Raw genomic sequence first — 19,664 nt, forward strand, 5'->3', positions numbered from 1 at the left:
CTGGTCAAGTCATCCTGCAAAGTACAGAATATACAATCAAGGGCCAGTTTCTGTAGTTCTGCTACATATTTATCTACGGTTTCATCCTTGTGTTTTTTCCTTTGGAAAAATGTATACCTTGTTATACCCCAACACACTTTTGGCGCAAAGCACTTATCCAAATGAAGAATTGCCGCATCAAACACATTGAGATCCCCACAATAGTTAATCAAAAAAATGTCGACTGTGGGCCCAGCAATAGGCCAGCACCTGACCTGCTATCCCTAAATATTATGAATATAGTGAAAATCACCCGCCAAATATGTGTGCGCACTGTTAATGCACCCACTGCCACGGTGTAATCCAAAACAGGATTTTAACAATTTTAAAACAATCGCAGAGGTGCACTACTAAACACAACAGAAAATAGGCACATAACAAATTATCAAGTACGTGTCCATAGTATTTTTTCTTCTAGTATCTTCTTTTATTCAAGTTGTGTTAAAAAACTATTGTGATTAAAAAGAACAGCCAACACGTTTCTTCAATACAGATCGACTTCTTCAGGGCAGACCAACAAGTAACAGCACTTCTAGGCAATATTTTTCATCAAAGTGTCCGTGGTAATTGGAACTTTAAGCAGAATGGCAACATTTGTTTCACGAGGATTTCGTTTTACAGCGATGTATGCTCCTCCTCAGGTATTAAAGAAGTCAACGATATAGTAACCAACATAGGATGAACCAGCAGACTTACCAAAAATAAAGTGGTCTGGAAGTATGAGCAACAGTAACCGGCCTCGACCAGACGAGCAAGTAACAGCACTTCTAGGTAATATTTTTCATCAAAGTGTCCGTGGTAGATGGAACTTTAAGCAGAACGGCGAAATTTGTTTCACCATGATTTCTTTATTACGGCGATATGTGCTCCTCTCAGGTATTGAGGAAGTCAACGATATAGTAACCAACATAGGGTGAACCAGCAGTCTCGCCAGAATAGGGTGGCAGTTTGCAGAAAGCGTCGCTAGGTCGGTTTTCGTCCCTATCCAGGTCGAGGCCGGTGGCTGTTGCTCATACTTCTAGCCCACCTTATTCTGGCGAGACTACTGGTTCATCCTATGTTGGTTACCCCAGGTGGTAACCAACATAGGACCTGACAGACTGCATTTAGTTCCTGAGGCGGAAAGCCGGGAACATGTAACAGCGTTTTTAAAAATTGAACTGTTTTTAATTATTGTACCTGATCTGTTGTTTTATTTTCTTGCACCTCACAATTCATTATTCTTTCATTGTCTGACTTGCACTGCCTGGATTTTGCATTACCGGCCCCACAGCAGCCGATTAGGTGCTGCCTCGGAGCCTTTCCATTTCGGCCGCCATCTTGGGTGAGTGAGAGGGCGAGCTGACTAGCTGCTCGGCCCTCCCACCCTCACTAGCATAAATGGCTACCTCCCCTCGAATGCGCAGCGGACGAGCGCAGCAAAGGCGAGCCCGCCTGCGCCCGTCCGTGTCGGGCCTAGGGCCAGTCCCCCTGATCTCTGCTCCCCAGTTCCATCCGCCTCTAGATTGCGATACGACGTTGAGTATCTTAAGACTTTTAACATTACCAACCACACTTGTAGCCCCATCGATGTGGGTCTTCTAAACTACTCTCCTTATACCTGCTCAATTTGCTCTTTTCACATCATGGACAATCCTCACCTACTCTTTTCTGATAAGATGAAACAAAACAAGTTCTCTAAAACAATCAAAGTCGCACTCCCTAATGTAAGATCTTTCCCTAAGCACAGATACGAAATATCGAATATTATTCAAAACTGGAACTTAGACATTCTGTTCCTCACGGAAACTTGGGGTGACCAGGCATGTGACCCCGATTTCACCACGGCCACACCACTGGGCTTTACTAATATGAGACACGACAGGCGTTTAAAAAGAGGAGGAGGTATAGTGATAATATATTGAGATAACTATACTCTGCGAATGGAGCCCTTAACCACTAGCACATGTGAAGCAATTAACTTTACGTTTTTCACCCCCTACTCCAGCTCATTTAGAGGTATTTTGCTTTATCGTCCCCCTGCCTCCCGCTCAGCATTTCTATCCTCTCTGAGCCACCTTTTAGAGCCAATAGCAGGAGAAAATACCTTCACCATTATAGGTGATTTTAATTTTCACCTGGACTTGGATCAGGACCCAGACACTATCACTCTCCTTACTGAGATGGAAACAGTAGGACTGATTCAACTAGCCCATTCCCCCACGCATTCTGCGGGACATACGCTAGACAGAATCTTTTCTAATTCTAAATCTCTTTCTATAGATAAGATACTCCCTCTTACGTGGACTGACCACGCAGCAGTATGTTTCAATATATGCCCTCCTAGTACTCCTCCCATCACACTTTCCAATACTAACTCTTTTAAATCTTGGAAAAGTATCAATCTTGATGACTTTACCCATAAACTGCACCTGATGCAGGACATCAATACTTCCAATCCTGAATCAGCGGCTGCTATCTACACCCGCTGCCTTCAGAACGCACTTGAATCTTCAGTTCCTATCAAAAAAAGATCGACTAATAGAACATCCAACTCAGCCCCTTGGTTCAATGAGACCCTTAGGCTGGAAAAACAAAACTGTAGACGGCAAGAGCGTAAGTGGCGTAGAAATTACGACCCGATTGAAAAAATCTGTTATAAAGACAAATTGAATAAATACAAACAAATGATCATCTGCCAAAAAAGTATATATTATAATAACCAAATTGAGTCAGCACAAGACTCGGCTAAACAACTTTTCCAGGTGGTCTCACTTCTTACAGGACAGGACAAAACCACTACTATAGAAGCATCCAAATCGATGTGTGATGCCCTATCCACCTATTTTCAAGATAAAGTGTGCGACATTTTTTCAAAATTCAATAAGCACACTAATGATACCACAAATCCCAATACTCCCTCTGACCCTATCACAAATAACGTACCAATATTTTCCTTCGATTGTGTATCACCTGAATTAGTTCACAAACATATGATGACCATCAACTCAGGCTCACCTGATGACCCTTGTCCTCCGGCTATACTTAAAATGGCCCCCGATATTATCTGTCACACGCTCACTGACATTTACAATGCTATGTTTGCCTCAGGTATCTTTCCATCTATATGGAAGAAAACAGTAGTCAAACCTCTTCTTAAAAAAAACACTCTTGATCCGTCCAATGTCACCAGCTACAGGCCCATAGCATGTCTTCCGTTTCCAGCAAAGATCATTGAAAAAATCATGAATACCCAGATTTCTGAATTTATAGACAATAACAACTGTCTTGACGGCTCACAGTTTGGATTCAGAAAGGGTCATGGCACGGAGACTGCCTTAATAAAAGCATCCGATGAAATCAGAATGATCCTGGACGGAGGAGGTGCGGCGGTGCTCATAATGCTCGACCTCTCCGCGGCTTTTGACACGGTCGATCACACCATCCAGATCGACCGTGTCAGAGGAACCGGAATTTCTAGGAGCGCCATTACCCTTCTTTCCTCCTTCCTGGCCAATTGGGAACAAAGGGTGACCATGGGTGGCTATTCACCCCCCCCCCCCTTTTGCTCTTCCATGTGGGGTTCCCCAGGGATCCTCGCTAAGTCCAACACTTTTTAACATCTATGTGGCGGACTTGGCGAGGATCATTAAAGATCATCGGTTAGCAGTTACTTCTTATGCTGACGACACTCAACTCGTCCTAGCTATCAACAACAATGGTCTGGAAGTAGCTAACAATTTCAAACTGGGAATGTACGCCATAAGCAATTGGATGAGTACAAATTGCCTAAAGCTTAACTCGGACAAAACCGAGGTCATGGTTTTTGGCAAACTTACCCCCACTTGGTCCCCCATCTGGTGGCCTCAAGAGCTTGGATCTCCACCTGCTCCGGTCAACAAAGCTAGGAACTTGGGAGTGATTTTTGACAATAAACTCTCTTACATACATCATGCAAACTCCATTGTTTCCGCTTCTTTCTTTACGTTAAAAATGATCAGGAAATTGCTCCCTTACCTTCCTTTAAATACCATAAAAACTTTGATTTCCACCCTGCTCATGTCCCGAGTTGACTATTGTAATGCCCTACTGGTCAACGCACAAGAACAGGTCTTAAACAAACTTCAGCTGGTGCAGAACGCAGCTGCCAGACTTGTCACCTTAACACCCAAATTTAAACCCATCTCAAATGTCATTCGCAAACTTCACTGGCTTCCTGTGAGGCAGAGAATTAAATTTAAAGCTTTGTATATAGCCTTCAAGACCTTCCATGAAAAAGGGCCGCTTTTTCTAAAACATTCTTTCTGTCCATATAGGCCAGCCCGTACTCTCAGATCCTCTAAGGCAAATTTCTTGGAGATAGCCAAAACATAGAAAGTAACGTGGGGGGACAGATCGTTTTCGATTGCTACTTCCAAGCTTTGGAACACTCTTCCCAATCACCTTAAAAGTATTCCAACTTTAACCCTTTTCCGAAAACAGTTAAAAACATGGTTATTCAATCAATAAACTTGCTGGTTACTCATATATACAGCTATCTTGTGATCTTCTGTTAAGCGCCGAGACACCTCGGGGTATTCGTGCGCTCAACAAGTTTTATAAAATAAAATAAATAAATAAATAATCATAATTCATCGATCAAATCATGGAGATCATCTCCACCAACAATGACGCACACAACAACCAGATTTTCCTAAGTGACTTCATTATTCATTGGAACGACACAAATGATACACTTGTGAATTGTTTAAAGGCTTTACTCCGTGACCTCAGCCGGACCCAAGTCTGTAACAGCCCGACTCATATAAAAGGGGCCAACGTAGACTTAATCATAGCCAAGGAAAGTACCATTTTATTGGATTCTATCTCACCCTGCAACTGGACCGATCATCACTGCATCACCTTCTTCATTGTGGTACAGGCAACCATCCGCAAAAGCCAGCCCGTAAAAACAAAAGATTGGATCAGAAACACCTTCGATCTCAATCTAGACATGATACCAACCACCAGCCTTAACCTCCTGTCTCCTCCCACTGATATAGTTGATGCTGAAGACCTCTCTAAGCACAATTTTAGCTGGATGTACGACATTACAACGCATGCTTTTACATCGCATGCTTTTACAACGTGGTTTTTACAACGCATACCATTACAACGCATAGTGCTTTTGGGCGCTGGATAGTCAATAGTTTAATTTACTATTCCAACTCCAGTCCCCGTGGACACTAGGGAAGGTTATTGGATAGTAAATTAACCTATTCCCTATCCTTGAGCGCCCCCCAGCGCAATGCGTTGTAATGGTTGCGATGTAAAGGCACTGCGTGGTAAAAGTTGCGTTGTAAGTGATGTTTCCCGTTTTAGCTCTATGTCCAACATCGTGGACTCTATTGCCCCCAAAAGACTAAAGAGCGTCCCAATAAGAAGGTCTAATCTCAAGAGCGGCCTTAACGAGGAACGCCGCACCCTTACACTTGCAGAAAGAGCATGGAGACTGACCCCATCTCTGTCGAACCTTAAACAGTTGTGCAAAAATGAAGGAAATACGATAAGTGAATCAGAAGTGCCAACTCATCATATTTCTGTCAGCAACTGGACACAGCCTTCAACCATCCCAAAAAACTCTTTGAACTGGTCAGACAACAAACTAACGGGAAATACAAATCTGACACTACAACCCTACCCAATTGTCAAACATTTCCCTCCCTTTTTTTTTGAGAAAGCCAAAGGGCGCCCTTGAGCACAGCTGTAATCATTAATCGATTAGTCAGAAAATATTTTAGAATCACTGATATGGTAACTGTGTGAATGTATCCTGGTGCCCGGCACATGCCCGGCACATGTCCGTCCCTTTCCGCCATTCCTATGAGTCTGACGCCTGACTGAGGGAGTCATTTCCTTTACGTTTACTTAGTCTTCATTGCTTGATTTTTGACCGCTAGAAAGTGTCACTCATAGTTGTTGAATGTCACTCATAATTACACTGAAATTATGAAAATGTCACACATAAGAAATCTGAAACCTTGGCAGCTATGCACCTAAACCGTGATGATGATGTCACTTCCTTTTGATATAACTCCACCCACCTGACGCAAAGTCTGATGTGCTCTCTGAATAGTACGGCTCCTCTGGTTCTGCATAGCGCTGAGTGTGCCTGAAAGAGAGTCAAACATCCAAGGAGAGGTCACTCTATTGCAAGCGCATCCACAAAAGAGCAGCTGCGAAACGGCCGCTGTCCACCACTCGCAGGAGACCGCGAACCCAACGAAGACATATTAAAGTTATTAAAGTATTGTCATTATTATTAGTAGTATTATTGTTATTATCACCATCACCATTAGTATGATTATCATAATCACTATTATTATTACTATTATTATTAATATTAGTAGTAGTAGTAGTAGTAGTAGTATTAGTATTATTACTAATAAAATATCCAAATTAGAAACTGGGACATTACTGAGGGGGGAATATTACAATATGGTAGGGTTTTGAGCTGCGTGACACTTGACGGCCACCCCCATTTTTGTTAGCGGTCTAGTGTTTCTGAGTAAGGAAGGTTTAGGGAAATTTTGCACAAAATCATGGGGGGGATTGTAATAAAGGGATTTAATTATTTTTAAAGTGTTTTCTTTTTAAATTTGGATTGAGATCGCCCTAACATAGGAACTGGGTACTTCTTAGCGTCTGGGTCTAGAACGATCGCGGTCCTTCTAATGCACGAATGTCTGTGCGTGAGTAGGACCAGATTCCCTGAGAAGAAAGATGCCACCTGGTTCAAACTCTGCGGCTGTGATCTCTCACCGCTCAAAGGAGGCCAGGATGTCGTGAGCCAGGTGGATGTCATCTGGCGCGATGGTGAGGGCTCTGGTGATGTGCTCCTGAGGGTACCCTTCAAAGCAGAGCTGGTGGAACAGTGGGTTGGAGAAGAGCTCTGGTTCAGGCCAGCTCTCCGCTTGTCTCATGGTGCCTTGACCTACAAGACAATGATACAGGATTTATCTGAAGCTTCTCAAAATAAATCAAACTTCCTAAGCCCTGAGTTTGCAAAGTCTGAAATCTGAAACTGGTGCAAACAAACTAATCCATTTCCATACCCCTGGCATCCTCATAAACTCACTTAACATGGTTTTTCTTCAAGAAAATGTTTGCCAAATGGACAACTATGCCACAACTCCTGAATCTCTGCTCCAGAGCTGGAGAGATTTTGCTATAAGGAAGCTTCTCTTTGCTATCACAGCAATAACAGGAGATGTTGCTTTTTTCACTGGAATTAATACCAAGGGGCATATTATCAAGACAGGCGATAAAATTATCACCGCTTTAGCGGCAGAAAACTGCTGCTAAAACGGCAATATGGGCTTGATAATATACTCTATGAATTCCAATCGAAGCCCAGGTTAGATGTCCTTCACATCTAACATGGGCTTCAATTGGAATTCCATAGAGCATATTATCAAGCCTTTTTTTGCCGCTTTAGCAGCAGTTTTCTGCCACTAAAGCGGTGATAAATTTATCGCCTGTCTTGATAATATGCCCCAAAGTTTGTTAACAGAATTATCTACCTTTATCCCTTATTTCAAAGCCACCGCACATCTTCTGAAATGTCTGCATTACAGACAACAGCTACAATATCCTCCAACGCTGAGTCTCCGTTCACCCACAAGCCTTCCTGAACAATAGAATGACTCGCATGCCTGAGTACCTGATCTTTGAGGTACCGAATATACAATCAAGGGCTAGTTTCTGTAGTTCTGATGCATATTCTTCTACGGTTTCATCCTTAGTTTGTTTCCTTTGGAAAATGTACACCTTGTTATACCCCGGCATAATGTTGGTGCAAAGCACTTATCCGAAACAAGACTTGCAGCAGCAACCACATTGACATCCCCGACAATAGCTGCTTTGGACAGGCGGCTATACATTTTTAACCCTTCGGGTCGTACAGGGCACCTTAGACTTCTGACATCCTCAGCAGGGGTGGGCAGAAAATCATGATTTTATTGAAGGCACGGAGGCCAACATTATGCAAATCCCTTTGTTGCCACTCAGACAGGGGCAACTAAAACAATACACTTAGAACCCTTGGAACTTAGAAGAGGAATCCGACAGCATTACAAGCCAATATATATTCCTGAACCAGGCTGCCATCTTCCTTCTTTTGTGTTGCAAATAAACAGAAACAGTTTGTCGTATCCAGGAAGACAGACCCCAAACTTTAGGATTATATGTACTTTTTTTATATTCCTGTAATCTACGGCAAACTGCGCGACCGGCTACCAACAATCCAACATAGGAAAACTCGTCGGCGAACGCAGGGACGCTACTGCGCGCACGAGAACGCATTTTTAAAGCGCGATCAATAAAAAACGTCAGTTTCGCGGCAGATTGTGAAAGTTTTGACATTTTTGCACTCTTCGCGGAACGCAAAAATGTCAAATTATCGCAATTTCCGTGAGTAGAACAAAATTTACCGCCCAGGCCTAACTCTAACCCTGTTTCTTTCATCAAAGTACTTCTTTTGTTTCAACTGCATTCTGCTTACTCTGGCCTTGACCTCAAATCTAACTCATTACCCTGACTAACTTTCAATCACTTATTCATCCATGCAGGACAAAAACCAGTGGTAGCTCTTATGCCTTGTAATCATTCAAACGGTGAAACTCCAGTCGGATGCATAATGAGTGGCAGAGTAAAACCAAAGCATACTCCTTACAGCATTAGCTACAACACACTTATTAGTGATGGCCCACTGAATACAAACACCCAACACCTTATTCATCCTCTCAATGAGTCTATTCATTTGGGGATGATATAGCGAACTCTTGAGATGCTTCACACGACTACCTTCTAAAAATACTTTCACATCGTTGCAACAAATTGGACCCCATTGTCTGATACGAACATGGCAGGAAATTCCTCTTTTAAAAAACGCCCTTTAAAAATTCTACTACTACTTCAGAAGTCACTCACTCACAAACTTCAGCTCAGGCGACTTACTGTAATAGTCCACCCTAACCAGCACAAATTTAGAAGTATTATCCAATGAATGAAATGACCCTACAATGTCAATCCTTACTTTTTCCCAGGGTCTCCCCAGGAGCTCTATTGGGCATAATGGGGGAGTTCTTACTTCTCATGGACTTGTCACAGCTCGAACAAATCACACACTCTTTGACTACTTGATGAACTTCCAGATCCATAGCAGGCCACCGCAAAAACAATTGTAAGCATCTTTTTGTCATAGTAGCGCCTAAATGTCCATCATGTGCACCTACAATTTGGGAATTTCTCAATGAAACGGCCAGAACAAATGTATCCATTCTCATCACTAATCCATCCTCCACAGATCAATATTTCTTTCTTTTGGCCAACCTAACTCACTATAGTTCATGACTAAACATAAGGTAGCATCCTCCTTCAACGTTTTCCTCCACTCTTGTTCAGTATAAGCTAGCAAATGGGGTAAATCTGTGAACACCATAATGCAGTTCTCATTATCATCATCATTACTCAATGCTATATCATTCTTTTCAAGTGCAGGTGAGTGTGATAGAAAATCTGCACAACAATGTTTCCCCCTGGGATAAACTCAGGTGTGGATTTAAACTGCAACAACTTTGTAAAAAACCTAGTAATATGGGGTGGGGTAAATCCCTTAGAATTTCTTCCACTCAGAATGTACACCAAAGACTTGTGATCGGTCTGAATCACAAAACGCTTCCCCCACACATAGTTCTTAAATGTCATCACCGCCCACCAACACGCTAACAGTTCTCTCTCAATGACTGAGTACTGCTTTTCAGTATCAGATAAGAAATGAGAGACATAACCAATGGTCTGGGTTTGTGCATCTTTCACTTGAGTAAGCACAGCCCCCAACCAGACATTTCTCTCATACACTGTCAACACACATTTGAGATTCGGAGCAACATTTTTCAAAACTTTAGAGGAAAATAGATGCTTCTTCACCTACTCAAAGTCATCCTGACATTCTTTACTCCATTCAAATGCATTCCCTCTCCTCAACATACAGGACAGGGATTGTAACTTCATTGCATAGTTTTAAATGAATCTTGAGTAAAATTCGCACAAGCCATGAAACAACTTTAACGTTACTTTGTCCACCGGTGGCTTAGCTTGTGTGATGCTTTCAACTAAGGCAGCTTTATGTTCAATGCCTTCACATGAGACACATTGTCATAAATACTCAATTGTATCAATAAGGAAAATATATTTGTCCCTCCTTAGCACAACCCCTTTTGTTTCAAATCTTCTCAACACCTCATCCAATATCTTATTGTGAGACTGCCTATCTGTGGAAAAGATTAAGATATCATCCTGAAAAATGGAAATACCTTGTTCTTCTTCGAGTATGTTGACCTTCTCCCTTTGAAAAACGGAGCTGCATAGGCCAGCCCAAATGGCATGCGATAATATTGATACATTCCAAAAGAAGACACAAATGCTGTCAGATGTCTCAATTCTACTTCCTTCTCTACTTGGTGGTAGGCTGAGGCTAAATCCAGCCTTGAAAAGAGTCTAGCCTCTTTCAATCCTGTCAATATCTGAGGTGTTGGGTAATGGATGTGCATCAACCCAGATCTCCCTATTTAAACACTGAATGTCAACACACACCCTCAACTTCCCATTGTACTTGTAAGCAACAACCAAAGGTGACAACCACAATGAGGAATCCACTGGTTCAATAATCCCTCTCTTATTTAATATATCCAGCTCTTTTTCTAAATCTGGATGAATACTAAAGGGCACATTCCCAAGTTTGTGTTTGCCGGGAACTGCACAATCCTTTACTAAAATGTTATGCTTATAGTTTTTAATCTTGCTCTTTTCTCTTGAGAACACAAGCAGGTATTTCTTCATGATTTTTTCTAGGTCTTGATGATTGCTAATAGACAACATCTGTTTTCAGAATCATTTCAAACAGGCACTAGTGAAACCAGCCTAGGATATCTAACCTCTTGTGTGCCACATAGATTTTTCCTGTGATTCTATGCCCTCAAATTCTAATACATCTTCTATGTACCCACACAAGTCTATTCTGAGTCCTTCATACAACACAGCCATTCGATCTGGTGGTAACAAAGGTCCATTTGGCCAAACCTCGTTAAATAGAGCTTTAGTAATCTTTGATATGCATGCTCCAGAATCGACCAATAGTTTTAAGACCTTGTCACTCACCATGATTTCAACATATGACTCAATACAAGTACTTGGGTCACCTGTTCATATAACAGCATTTTTAACAACCAGGACCATGTCTCTCAAATCTCTAAGAATGCTCTCTTTATCATCAAGAACACACTCATCTGTGACACACTTGACCAAAAAAGCTCCTTTATCCTCTTCGATGCGTCGGTCGCCCCCCGGCCGTCCGACGTCACAGTGGGCATGTGCGGAGGACAGCCGAGGCCGTCCGAACTGTGCAAGCGTCAATTTTTTCAGCACAGCGACGGAATGTCCGCCGCGGCGAAGAGGTTAAATCTCTGACTTTGGCACACTTTGACAAAATGTCCACACTTGTTACATTGTCTACCCACAACGGGCCCGATTCACATAGGTAAACTGAGACAAAAGTATAACTTTATGATGTTCAGTATTCACAAAGGGCATTTGTGAGTAGTAAAGTTAGACTGTTGTCTCAGTTTTGGTCTCAGTTAAAGTTAAGACAAAAACTTAAGTTTAACTGAGACAAAAGTCTAACTTTACTACTCATAAATGCACTTTGTGAATACCGAAAGTCGTAAAGTTAGACTTTTGTTTCAGTTTACCTTTGTAAATCGGGCCCAATATTTTTAGCAGGACATTGTCTTCCCCCCTTTGCATGCATGAGATTACCAAAACGAAAACCCACTTTCTGATGTGAAAAAAAGAATGAGGTCTTTATCCTTGTTTTGACAACTGTGACTGGCTCAGAAACTTTGCTCTCCAATTCCTTGCAGAGAGTTGAGACAACTGAATACTTTTTGCAGTTCTGATAGTAAGATCTAGCGATGGGTTTACCACAGATAACAATTTTCGCTTGATGATTTTAACACTACAATGTACAATGAATTGATCCCTCACCAACTGATCTGTAAAGTTTATGAACTGACAATCAGTCGCTAGTCTCCTTAATGCCGTGATGTATGTGTCAATGTCTTCTCCAGAATTCTGGACCCTCGTAAAAGATTTATGCCTGACTACTTCAATACTGGGTTGTATATCAAATCTATTGTGTAGTTTCTCAACCATCTCCTGAAATTTATCCAACTGCTCTTCACCCTCTTCAATCCTTAAATCAGGAAGAGGTTTTAAAATGGCTCTGCCCTCAAACCCTAAGGATTGCAACAACAAATCCTTCTTCCATTCAGGGCGAAAGCATAATGCCCCAAGGGCACATAGATATGTCTCAAAGCCATCATACCATTGTTTCCCGTGGTTCACCCGATGTTTGTAGGAAAGGAGGTGGAGGATTCACACTCTGCATTTTGACCCAATATATCCTATAGCTCACACAAGACTGATATAAAGCTGTTATCAAAAAATACACTACACCTCTTGGTACTGAATGCTAACCACAAACTTTAAGTTTGGTAGAAACAGTTTTAAAACACTCCACAAATGACTTTAAAATTTGTAGTAGGAAAAACAAATTAAATGGTAGCCATTGAAAATAAATTCATCTCCATCAAGCTGTGCACATCATCATAAAAAATGTGCTTCAATTTTAGTATACCCTGTGCGCCTCAACGTCAGCAAACAAACCAGTAGTCGAATTCCAGACCTGTTGCTGTGAGTACCAACAAATGAACATCCAGGGTTTAATAGTACACACTTGTTAGTAGATTCCTTTGCGGGTCAGCGAGCACACCTGCACTAATGCATGTAGATTTGAAAACTTACTGACTGTCCCCAGTGCCGTCGATAGTCAACAATGCTGATTGTCACTCTAGACGCGCAGACTTCGCTTCAGCAACAGTGCTTACTCCTGCGCGATGAATAGCATCATCTTGAATGACAAAAAAATATTAAACTAGAGCGGTAACATTTTAACAAAAAGTGTGTTTTCCTTCCTAAAATGGCTTCCATGCAAAAGCGTGTGATGACGTTACACTGCAAAATTTCCGCTGACATTACACTGCTTGAAGTGAGTGCACATAGATCAAGCTGCAGTCACATTTGTCAGAAGACCATGCTGTAGGATGCATGTCAAGAATTTTGTGTTCCACAGAAACACGTCATAGCACACTTCAAGGACACGGCCACACTTTCTGTATTCTTTTCTCCCACAGACCAACATTGTCTCATGTAAGATAGACAATGGTGTTTAAGGTACAATACAGTCACTGTGTGCCACGTTTATAGGTGAACTCCTTTCCTGGTTGCAGAGTATACCCAACCATAACCTGATGCAGCGTTGAAGTACAGCTTCCTCATACAGGACACGCCGGTCCGTGTCGGCGGTTCGCCAAACACTCGTTTTCAGTAAAAAGTCTGTCGTATCCAGGAAGACAGACATCAAAGTAAAGTTTATTGTACATGTTTTATTCCTGTAATCTGCAGCAAACTGCAGGTGGCATATAGCAGTCTAAAGGGTGGCCACCATCAGTAGGGTGGGATAGTATTAGCCTCTGTGTCTAATCCTAGCGACCCCTGCTGTGGACAATTTTAATTTTATGACATGGAGGACAATATTATGCATGTTCAATGCCTTGCCATAAATCGGCTGCAGTCCGAATACTTCCTAAACGTTCTCCTGTTAGATTAATTTTTGATGCCATAGCTCCTCTTGCTGAACGCGCTCCAGACCTCATAACATCAATCCCAGCCTTTCTCAGACTGCCTTAACCCACCCAGCTAGAGTAGAGCTAGAAACAGGTTCATGAGGATACCTGAAACAAATCTATAACTGAGTATCTCCTTGACCCCTTAAACTCGCTGTTCTTTTCACATACTCCTGCAAACACCTTACTACACACAGTTTCCTGTTTTCCTTCATTCTCGCATAAAAATTCTCCTAGATGTAGTCTTAGTTATTTTCCTAATATTGAAACACACTCCATCTGGTAAATAACTTTGTGATGAAACTTCTAATGCCCTAACATCTGACACCCTACTAAAAGAAATTAAGCAAAGAAGCATAGTCAGTTTAAACGATCAACTCTTTAAATCCAAAAATGAATTCTCACGCCAATCAGCCAACTCCCTTAATACCAAATCGATATCTCGAAGGGAAGAATATTTTGGTCCTGGGGGCTTTTTCAAGCATACACTCTGAATTAGTCTTTCACCACATTTTGCTGCCCCATTGGCACACAATCCACAATCCATGATCCGCTGAAATTGCCGACCTACTCAGATTTACCGAACTATAGGAACTCCCTTCTAAACTCCTCCGTCAAATAATTAACCACACTTACTACAAGTGCTGAAAGGGGATCCAAATGCAGTGAAGCGCACCAGCACACCCATCTCTTCCATGACAACCTGTATGCCTTTGTCGTTCCTGGAGCCCAGGAGTCCTTAATAAGGTTTGAAGCTTCTGACGATAGGTCTGACACCTGCCAAACTCTCCCGAAATCAACCACCCCATCATCTGCAACGGAGCCTGCAACACCAGACCGTGACTCTCCCCCACAAGATTCACTAACAGACCCAAGATACTGGAAGAAGCACAGGATCGACTATTAACAGGTACATGACATCCAGAAACCACACCTGGGGAGGTCAAAAGGAGCCACTAACAACAACTCTGCCAGCTCTGTCCGTACTTTCAACACCAACCTCTGAACCAAAGCAAACGGAGAGAAGGCAAATTTGTGATCTACTCCTCATTGTTGTGGGAACACATCCACTGCCTCTGCCTCCGGATCTGGCCTCCAGCTGTAAAACCTGTGAAACTGTGCATTCAATCTGCTCGCAAACAAGTCCAATAGCAATGGACCCACCTGTCTTCCAATGCCTTGAGGAGCTCTCTGTTCAACATCTAATAGCTTGAATCCCTCAATCGCCTGGCATTCCAGTCTGTCCCCGTATTGCTCTGATCCGGAATATGTTGGGCCTGCACCACAGTATTCTGGCTTAGACAAAATTGCCCAAAATCTTTTGCTAAATCCGCTAAAGCCTTTGAACAAGGGCATTCCAACTTGTTCACATACCTTACTGCCGACACATTGTCCATCTTCGGGAACACACAACACTTTGCCTTGTTCCTGACAAAACTCCTCACAGCAAAGGATCCTGTCAGCAACTCCAGATAGTTGATGCACATTTCCTTCTTCTGTAATGTTAATGTTAATGTTATTGAAACTTATATAGCGCGCTTATACCCATAAGTGTCCTGGAAAATACTAGCACATTTTGCGGCGCTGCTGTGCTCCAGCAGTGAGTTGCTTCGCCACGCCCTCTTCATGACCTGCAGAAAACCATGACTTCTCTCCTCCACTTTCCTTCATTCATTCTCCTGTGAAATGGATCCAAAAAAGAGGATACACTTTCTGCTGCAAATGTCTTTTTCTGACATTTTTCTATTCGAAAATACGACCTCAAGAGGAGAAAAAAAGGTTTTAAAATACAAACAATAAATACATAAGTGTCTAGATTCGTTTTATTCACACCCACACACATTAGCGCCAACTTACAGGAGAAGTGCTGAAAGAAACAACAGAGATGCAAAAAGTGGGAATGGGGTGGAGAAAGTGGTGAGAGAGGTGCAGAAAGAAGCAAGAGGGGTGCAGAAAGAAAAAAAAGAAGAGCAGAAAGAAGGAACAGGGGTGCAGAAAGAGGCAAGAGGGGTACAGAAAGAGGGAAGAGTGGTGCAAAAAGAAGCACGAGTGGTGCAGAAAGAAGCAAGAGATGTGCAGAATGAAGCAAGAGTAGTGCAGAAAGATGCAACAGAGGTGCAGAAAGAGGCAAGAGGGGTGTATAAAGAGGGAAGAGGGATACAGAAAGAGGCACAAGAGGTACAGAAAGAAGCAAGAGAGGTACAGAAAGAAGCAACAGAGGTGCAGAAAGAGGGTAGAGGGGTGGAGAAAGAGACAAGAGAAGTGCAGAAAGAAGCAACATGGGGCAGAAAGAGCGATGGAGAAAGAGGCAAGAGGGGTGCAGAAAGAAACAAGAGATTGGCAACAAGTAACAAAAGAAGTGCACAAAAAAGGAACAGAGGTGCAGAAAGAGGCAAGAGGAGTGCAGAAAGAGGCACAGGAGTGCAGAAAGAAGCAAGAGAGGTACAGAAAGATGCAAGATAAGTGCAGATAGAAGCAACAGAGATGCAGAAAGAGGGAAGAAGGGTGGATAAGAAGGCAAGAGAAGTATGGAAAGAAGCAACAGACATGCAGAAAGGGGGAAGAGGGGTTGAGAAAGAGGCAAGAGAGGTAGGGAAAGAAGCAAGAGAGGAGCAGAAAGTAACAAAAGTAGTGCAGAAAAAAGGAACAGAGGTGAAGAAAGAGGCAAGAGGAGTGCAGAAAGAGGCAAGAGAGGTACAGAAAGATGCAAGATAAGTGTAGAAAGAAGCAACAGAGATACAGAAAGAGGGAAGAAAGGTGGATAAAGAGGCAGGAGAAGTGCAGAAAGAAACAAGAGACATGCAGAAAGGGGGAAGAGGGGTGGAGAAAGAAGTAAGAGAGGTGCAGAAAGTAACAAAAGAAGTACAGAAAGAAGGAACAGAGGTGCAGCAAGAGGAAAGATGAGTGCAGAAAGAAGGAAGAGTGATGCAGAAGGAGGCAAGAGAGGTGCAGAAAGAGGCAAGAGGGATGCAGAAAGAGGCAAAAGAGGTACGTAAAGTAGAAGAGATGTGCAGGAAGAGGCAAGAGAACTACAGAAAAAGAAAGAAAGGTGCAGAAAGAAGCAACAGAAATGCAGAAAGAGGCAAGAGAGGAGCAGAACGAATCAAGAGTGGCTTGTACACTATTAGTACCAACTTAACACCCACATTTAGCAATAAATAACAGGTGACCATTCTAGGTTTACAAAAGGCCTTCCACCACGCTGTAACACTTGTCGCTGCATTTTTGATAACGCTTGATCCGTTTGAGCTAGAAACAAGGCTTTTTTGTTCAAATCTGCAGATTTGGCTACAGATGATGAATTATGTGGCTAATGCGAAAAATGTATAATTGTGCAAAAGTTGGTGCAGCCAAACAGTCGCATAACTACAGTGGCCCTGCTCATACCTCTGACTAGGTCAGGAATTGCACCGCAGTGGGGTTTTAGTTTAGCTTGTATGGAAACGAGGGAGGCTAAACCTGAGGTTACCATTCTACAACACAGATTACCATACCACATAATTACTCTCCAGAACACATAATCCCACTCTACATAATTCCAATACACTAAATACCACGTACTTTCTATCCACATAAATTCACTGCACAACATACCACATAATTCCACTACACACAACCTACATTCACTCCACTCCAAGAAACATTAATAAAAAACTTTTAGATTAACAATGCTAATAGCTCTAACTCTTGCAAATGCAAGACCTATACATTACAAATCCTTCTTTAACTGGTAGTCGCGTTTGCAGAGTAAGGGGGCTGGGCCTCCAACCAGCGCTCAGGAATTCCGCTGCGTAGGACTTACAGGAGGTACCAGGAGTGCTACTTGGCCGCCAAAGTACTGCAGGAGTAAAGTGGACTTCATCACCCAACCAGTACTGTGCCAGGAGGCGCTTTTGTAAAGTGGTGGAGAAAGGTGAGCGTGGCCTCCCGAAGACCTCTTAGCAATCCCACTTTGTGGGATTTACTGGAGGTAACAGGAGGGGTAGTTAGCCCACAAGGTCAACCTTAGGGGTCAACTACCCCTCCTATTACCTCCAGTAAGTCCCACTCAGCAAGATTGCTAAGTTCTCATAGCACCCCACGCCCCCTTTTCCCACCACTCTGCAAACACATTTCCTAGCATGCTCTCGGATGGGGATTAAAGTCCCCTTCGCTGCTGGGGGTCCTTAGAGCCTAACTACCCTACCTGATACCTCCAGTGTGCCCCAGATAGTGGGATAGCTGACAGGTGGACACAGGCCTTGCCCCCTTTTTCCATCACTCTGCAAATGCGCCTCCTGGTGTGTTCTGGGTTGGGGAATTAAGTCCCCTTGAATCTTGAGGGTCCCCAGGGGCCAACAAGCCCACCAGGTACTTCCAGTAAGCCCAACACAGCTGGATTGCTGAGAGTGGTCTGAGGCCAGGCCCCCTTTTTACACCACTCTGCAACCGCACCTCCTGGCACTCTGCTGCTCGAGGAATGTGGTCCACCTTAGTCCTGAGGTCCTCAGGAAACAAGAGGACCTCATCAGCCCACCAACAGTGCGCCAAGAGAGGTGTTTGCAGAGTGGTATAAAATGGGGCATGGCCTCAGACCACTTCCCAGCAATCCCACGGTGTGGGGCTTACTGGAGGTACCTGGTGGGCTAGTTGGACCTTAGGGATCCTCAGGATTCGAAGGGACATAATCCCCCAACTTAGAACGCGCCAGGAGATGCGTTTGCACAGTGGTGCAGGGAGGGAATGGGGCGTCCCGCGAGACACTGGCTTTTTTAAATTTTGCTTTTTTGAAGGGTGACTGTGTGGTCCCCTTCCCTTTATTATTTTTGGGCCCTGTGGACCCCATATCCCAGGTCCTGAGCATTTTGTTTCCCTTAAAAAAAATGGAAAGGGGGCATGGCCACATATATCTTTTTTAAATCCTTTTCAAGGAGGGGGCCTCTTGGCCCCCCTCCTGAGGCCAGTTTTGGCCCTGGGACCCCATACCCCGGGGCCCATCCTTATTTATTTAAAACTAAAATACAAAAGGGAGGGGGGCCACTTGGCCCCCCTTCCCTGGACCCCATCGCCCAGGGCCTGGCCTCTTTGAAGGGGACCTTGGGGGGAGCCCCAATGCCCCCACAGTCCCTGCTGACTCTCCGCCTCCTGCGGGAGCCAGCATTGCTTTTGGACAAGAGGAGCTGCTGACATGCAGCCTCTCTTGTCCAAAAGCAATCTGCTTTGCTTCAAGAGGCAAAGCAGTGTTTGATATGACAGCGTGGGAGCTGTGCTCCCGACCTGCCATAGCAAACAGCAATGTCCCGAGGTTGGGCACCCCGGGACATTGCAGGAGCCGGCCCGGGAGGGTGGGGATCCCCAGGGCCATGGAGGGCTCTAGAAGGGGGGTTGCATGGCCCCTTCCCTACATTTGCACAGCCCAGAGGAGGTGGTGTTCCCTGGGGCCGGGGGCCAGCAATGGACACCCATAGGTAAATAAAGTGTGCCCTGGGGAGGTGGTGTTCCCCCGGGCCGTGAGGGGGTCTCGAGCATGAGCAGCAACAAAGAAGGAAGATGGCTGCCTGGTTCAGGAATATATAGCGGATTGAAATGTTGTTCAGATTCCTACTCTAAGTTCTTAGTGTATTGTTTGCTTCTGTCTGAGTAGCAATAAAGAGGTTTGCATAATATTGGCCTCCGTGCCTTGCCATAAAATCATTTTGCATTGTTCCACAGACCTCTTTCCTGTATCATCAATCACCGGTATGTAGTTAAGAAAGTAATCCTTCCATTGCACCCTCCTCAACAAAGGTTCTGAACCTGAAGACAAAAAGGCTGAGGTGGACTGACGCTGAATGTTTGTGTAGACTTTTTTATAATGGGCTCGTTCACTGACACCTTATAAGA

At 43.5% G+C, this 19,664-nt stretch overlaps 1 protein-coding gene across 1 annotated transcript in view; it reads right to left on the bottom strand.

The window, feature by feature from the left end:
* The window catches only part of CBLC (Cbl proto-oncogene C), a 147,153-nt gene that overhangs the window by 24,646 nt on the left and 102,843 nt on the right, over nt 1–19,664 (bottom strand). Inside the window, exons 11-12 of the mRNA XM_078651274.1 lie at nt 6,820–6,991; nt 6,102–6,169 (exon numbers count right to left, since the gene is read on the bottom strand). Coding sequence (XP_078507400.1) covers nt 6,102–6,169; nt 6,820–6,991 — 240 coding nt within the window. The remainder of the gene's footprint in view (nt 1–6,101; nt 6,170–6,819; nt 6,992–19,664) is intronic.

This window comes from Lissotriton helveticus, chromosome 7 (genome assembly GCF_964261635.1).
Source record: "Lissotriton helveticus chromosome 7, aLisHel1.1, whole genome shotgun sequence".
Lineage (NCBI taxonomy): Eukaryota > Metazoa > Chordata > Amphibia > Caudata > Salamandridae > Lissotriton > Lissotriton helveticus.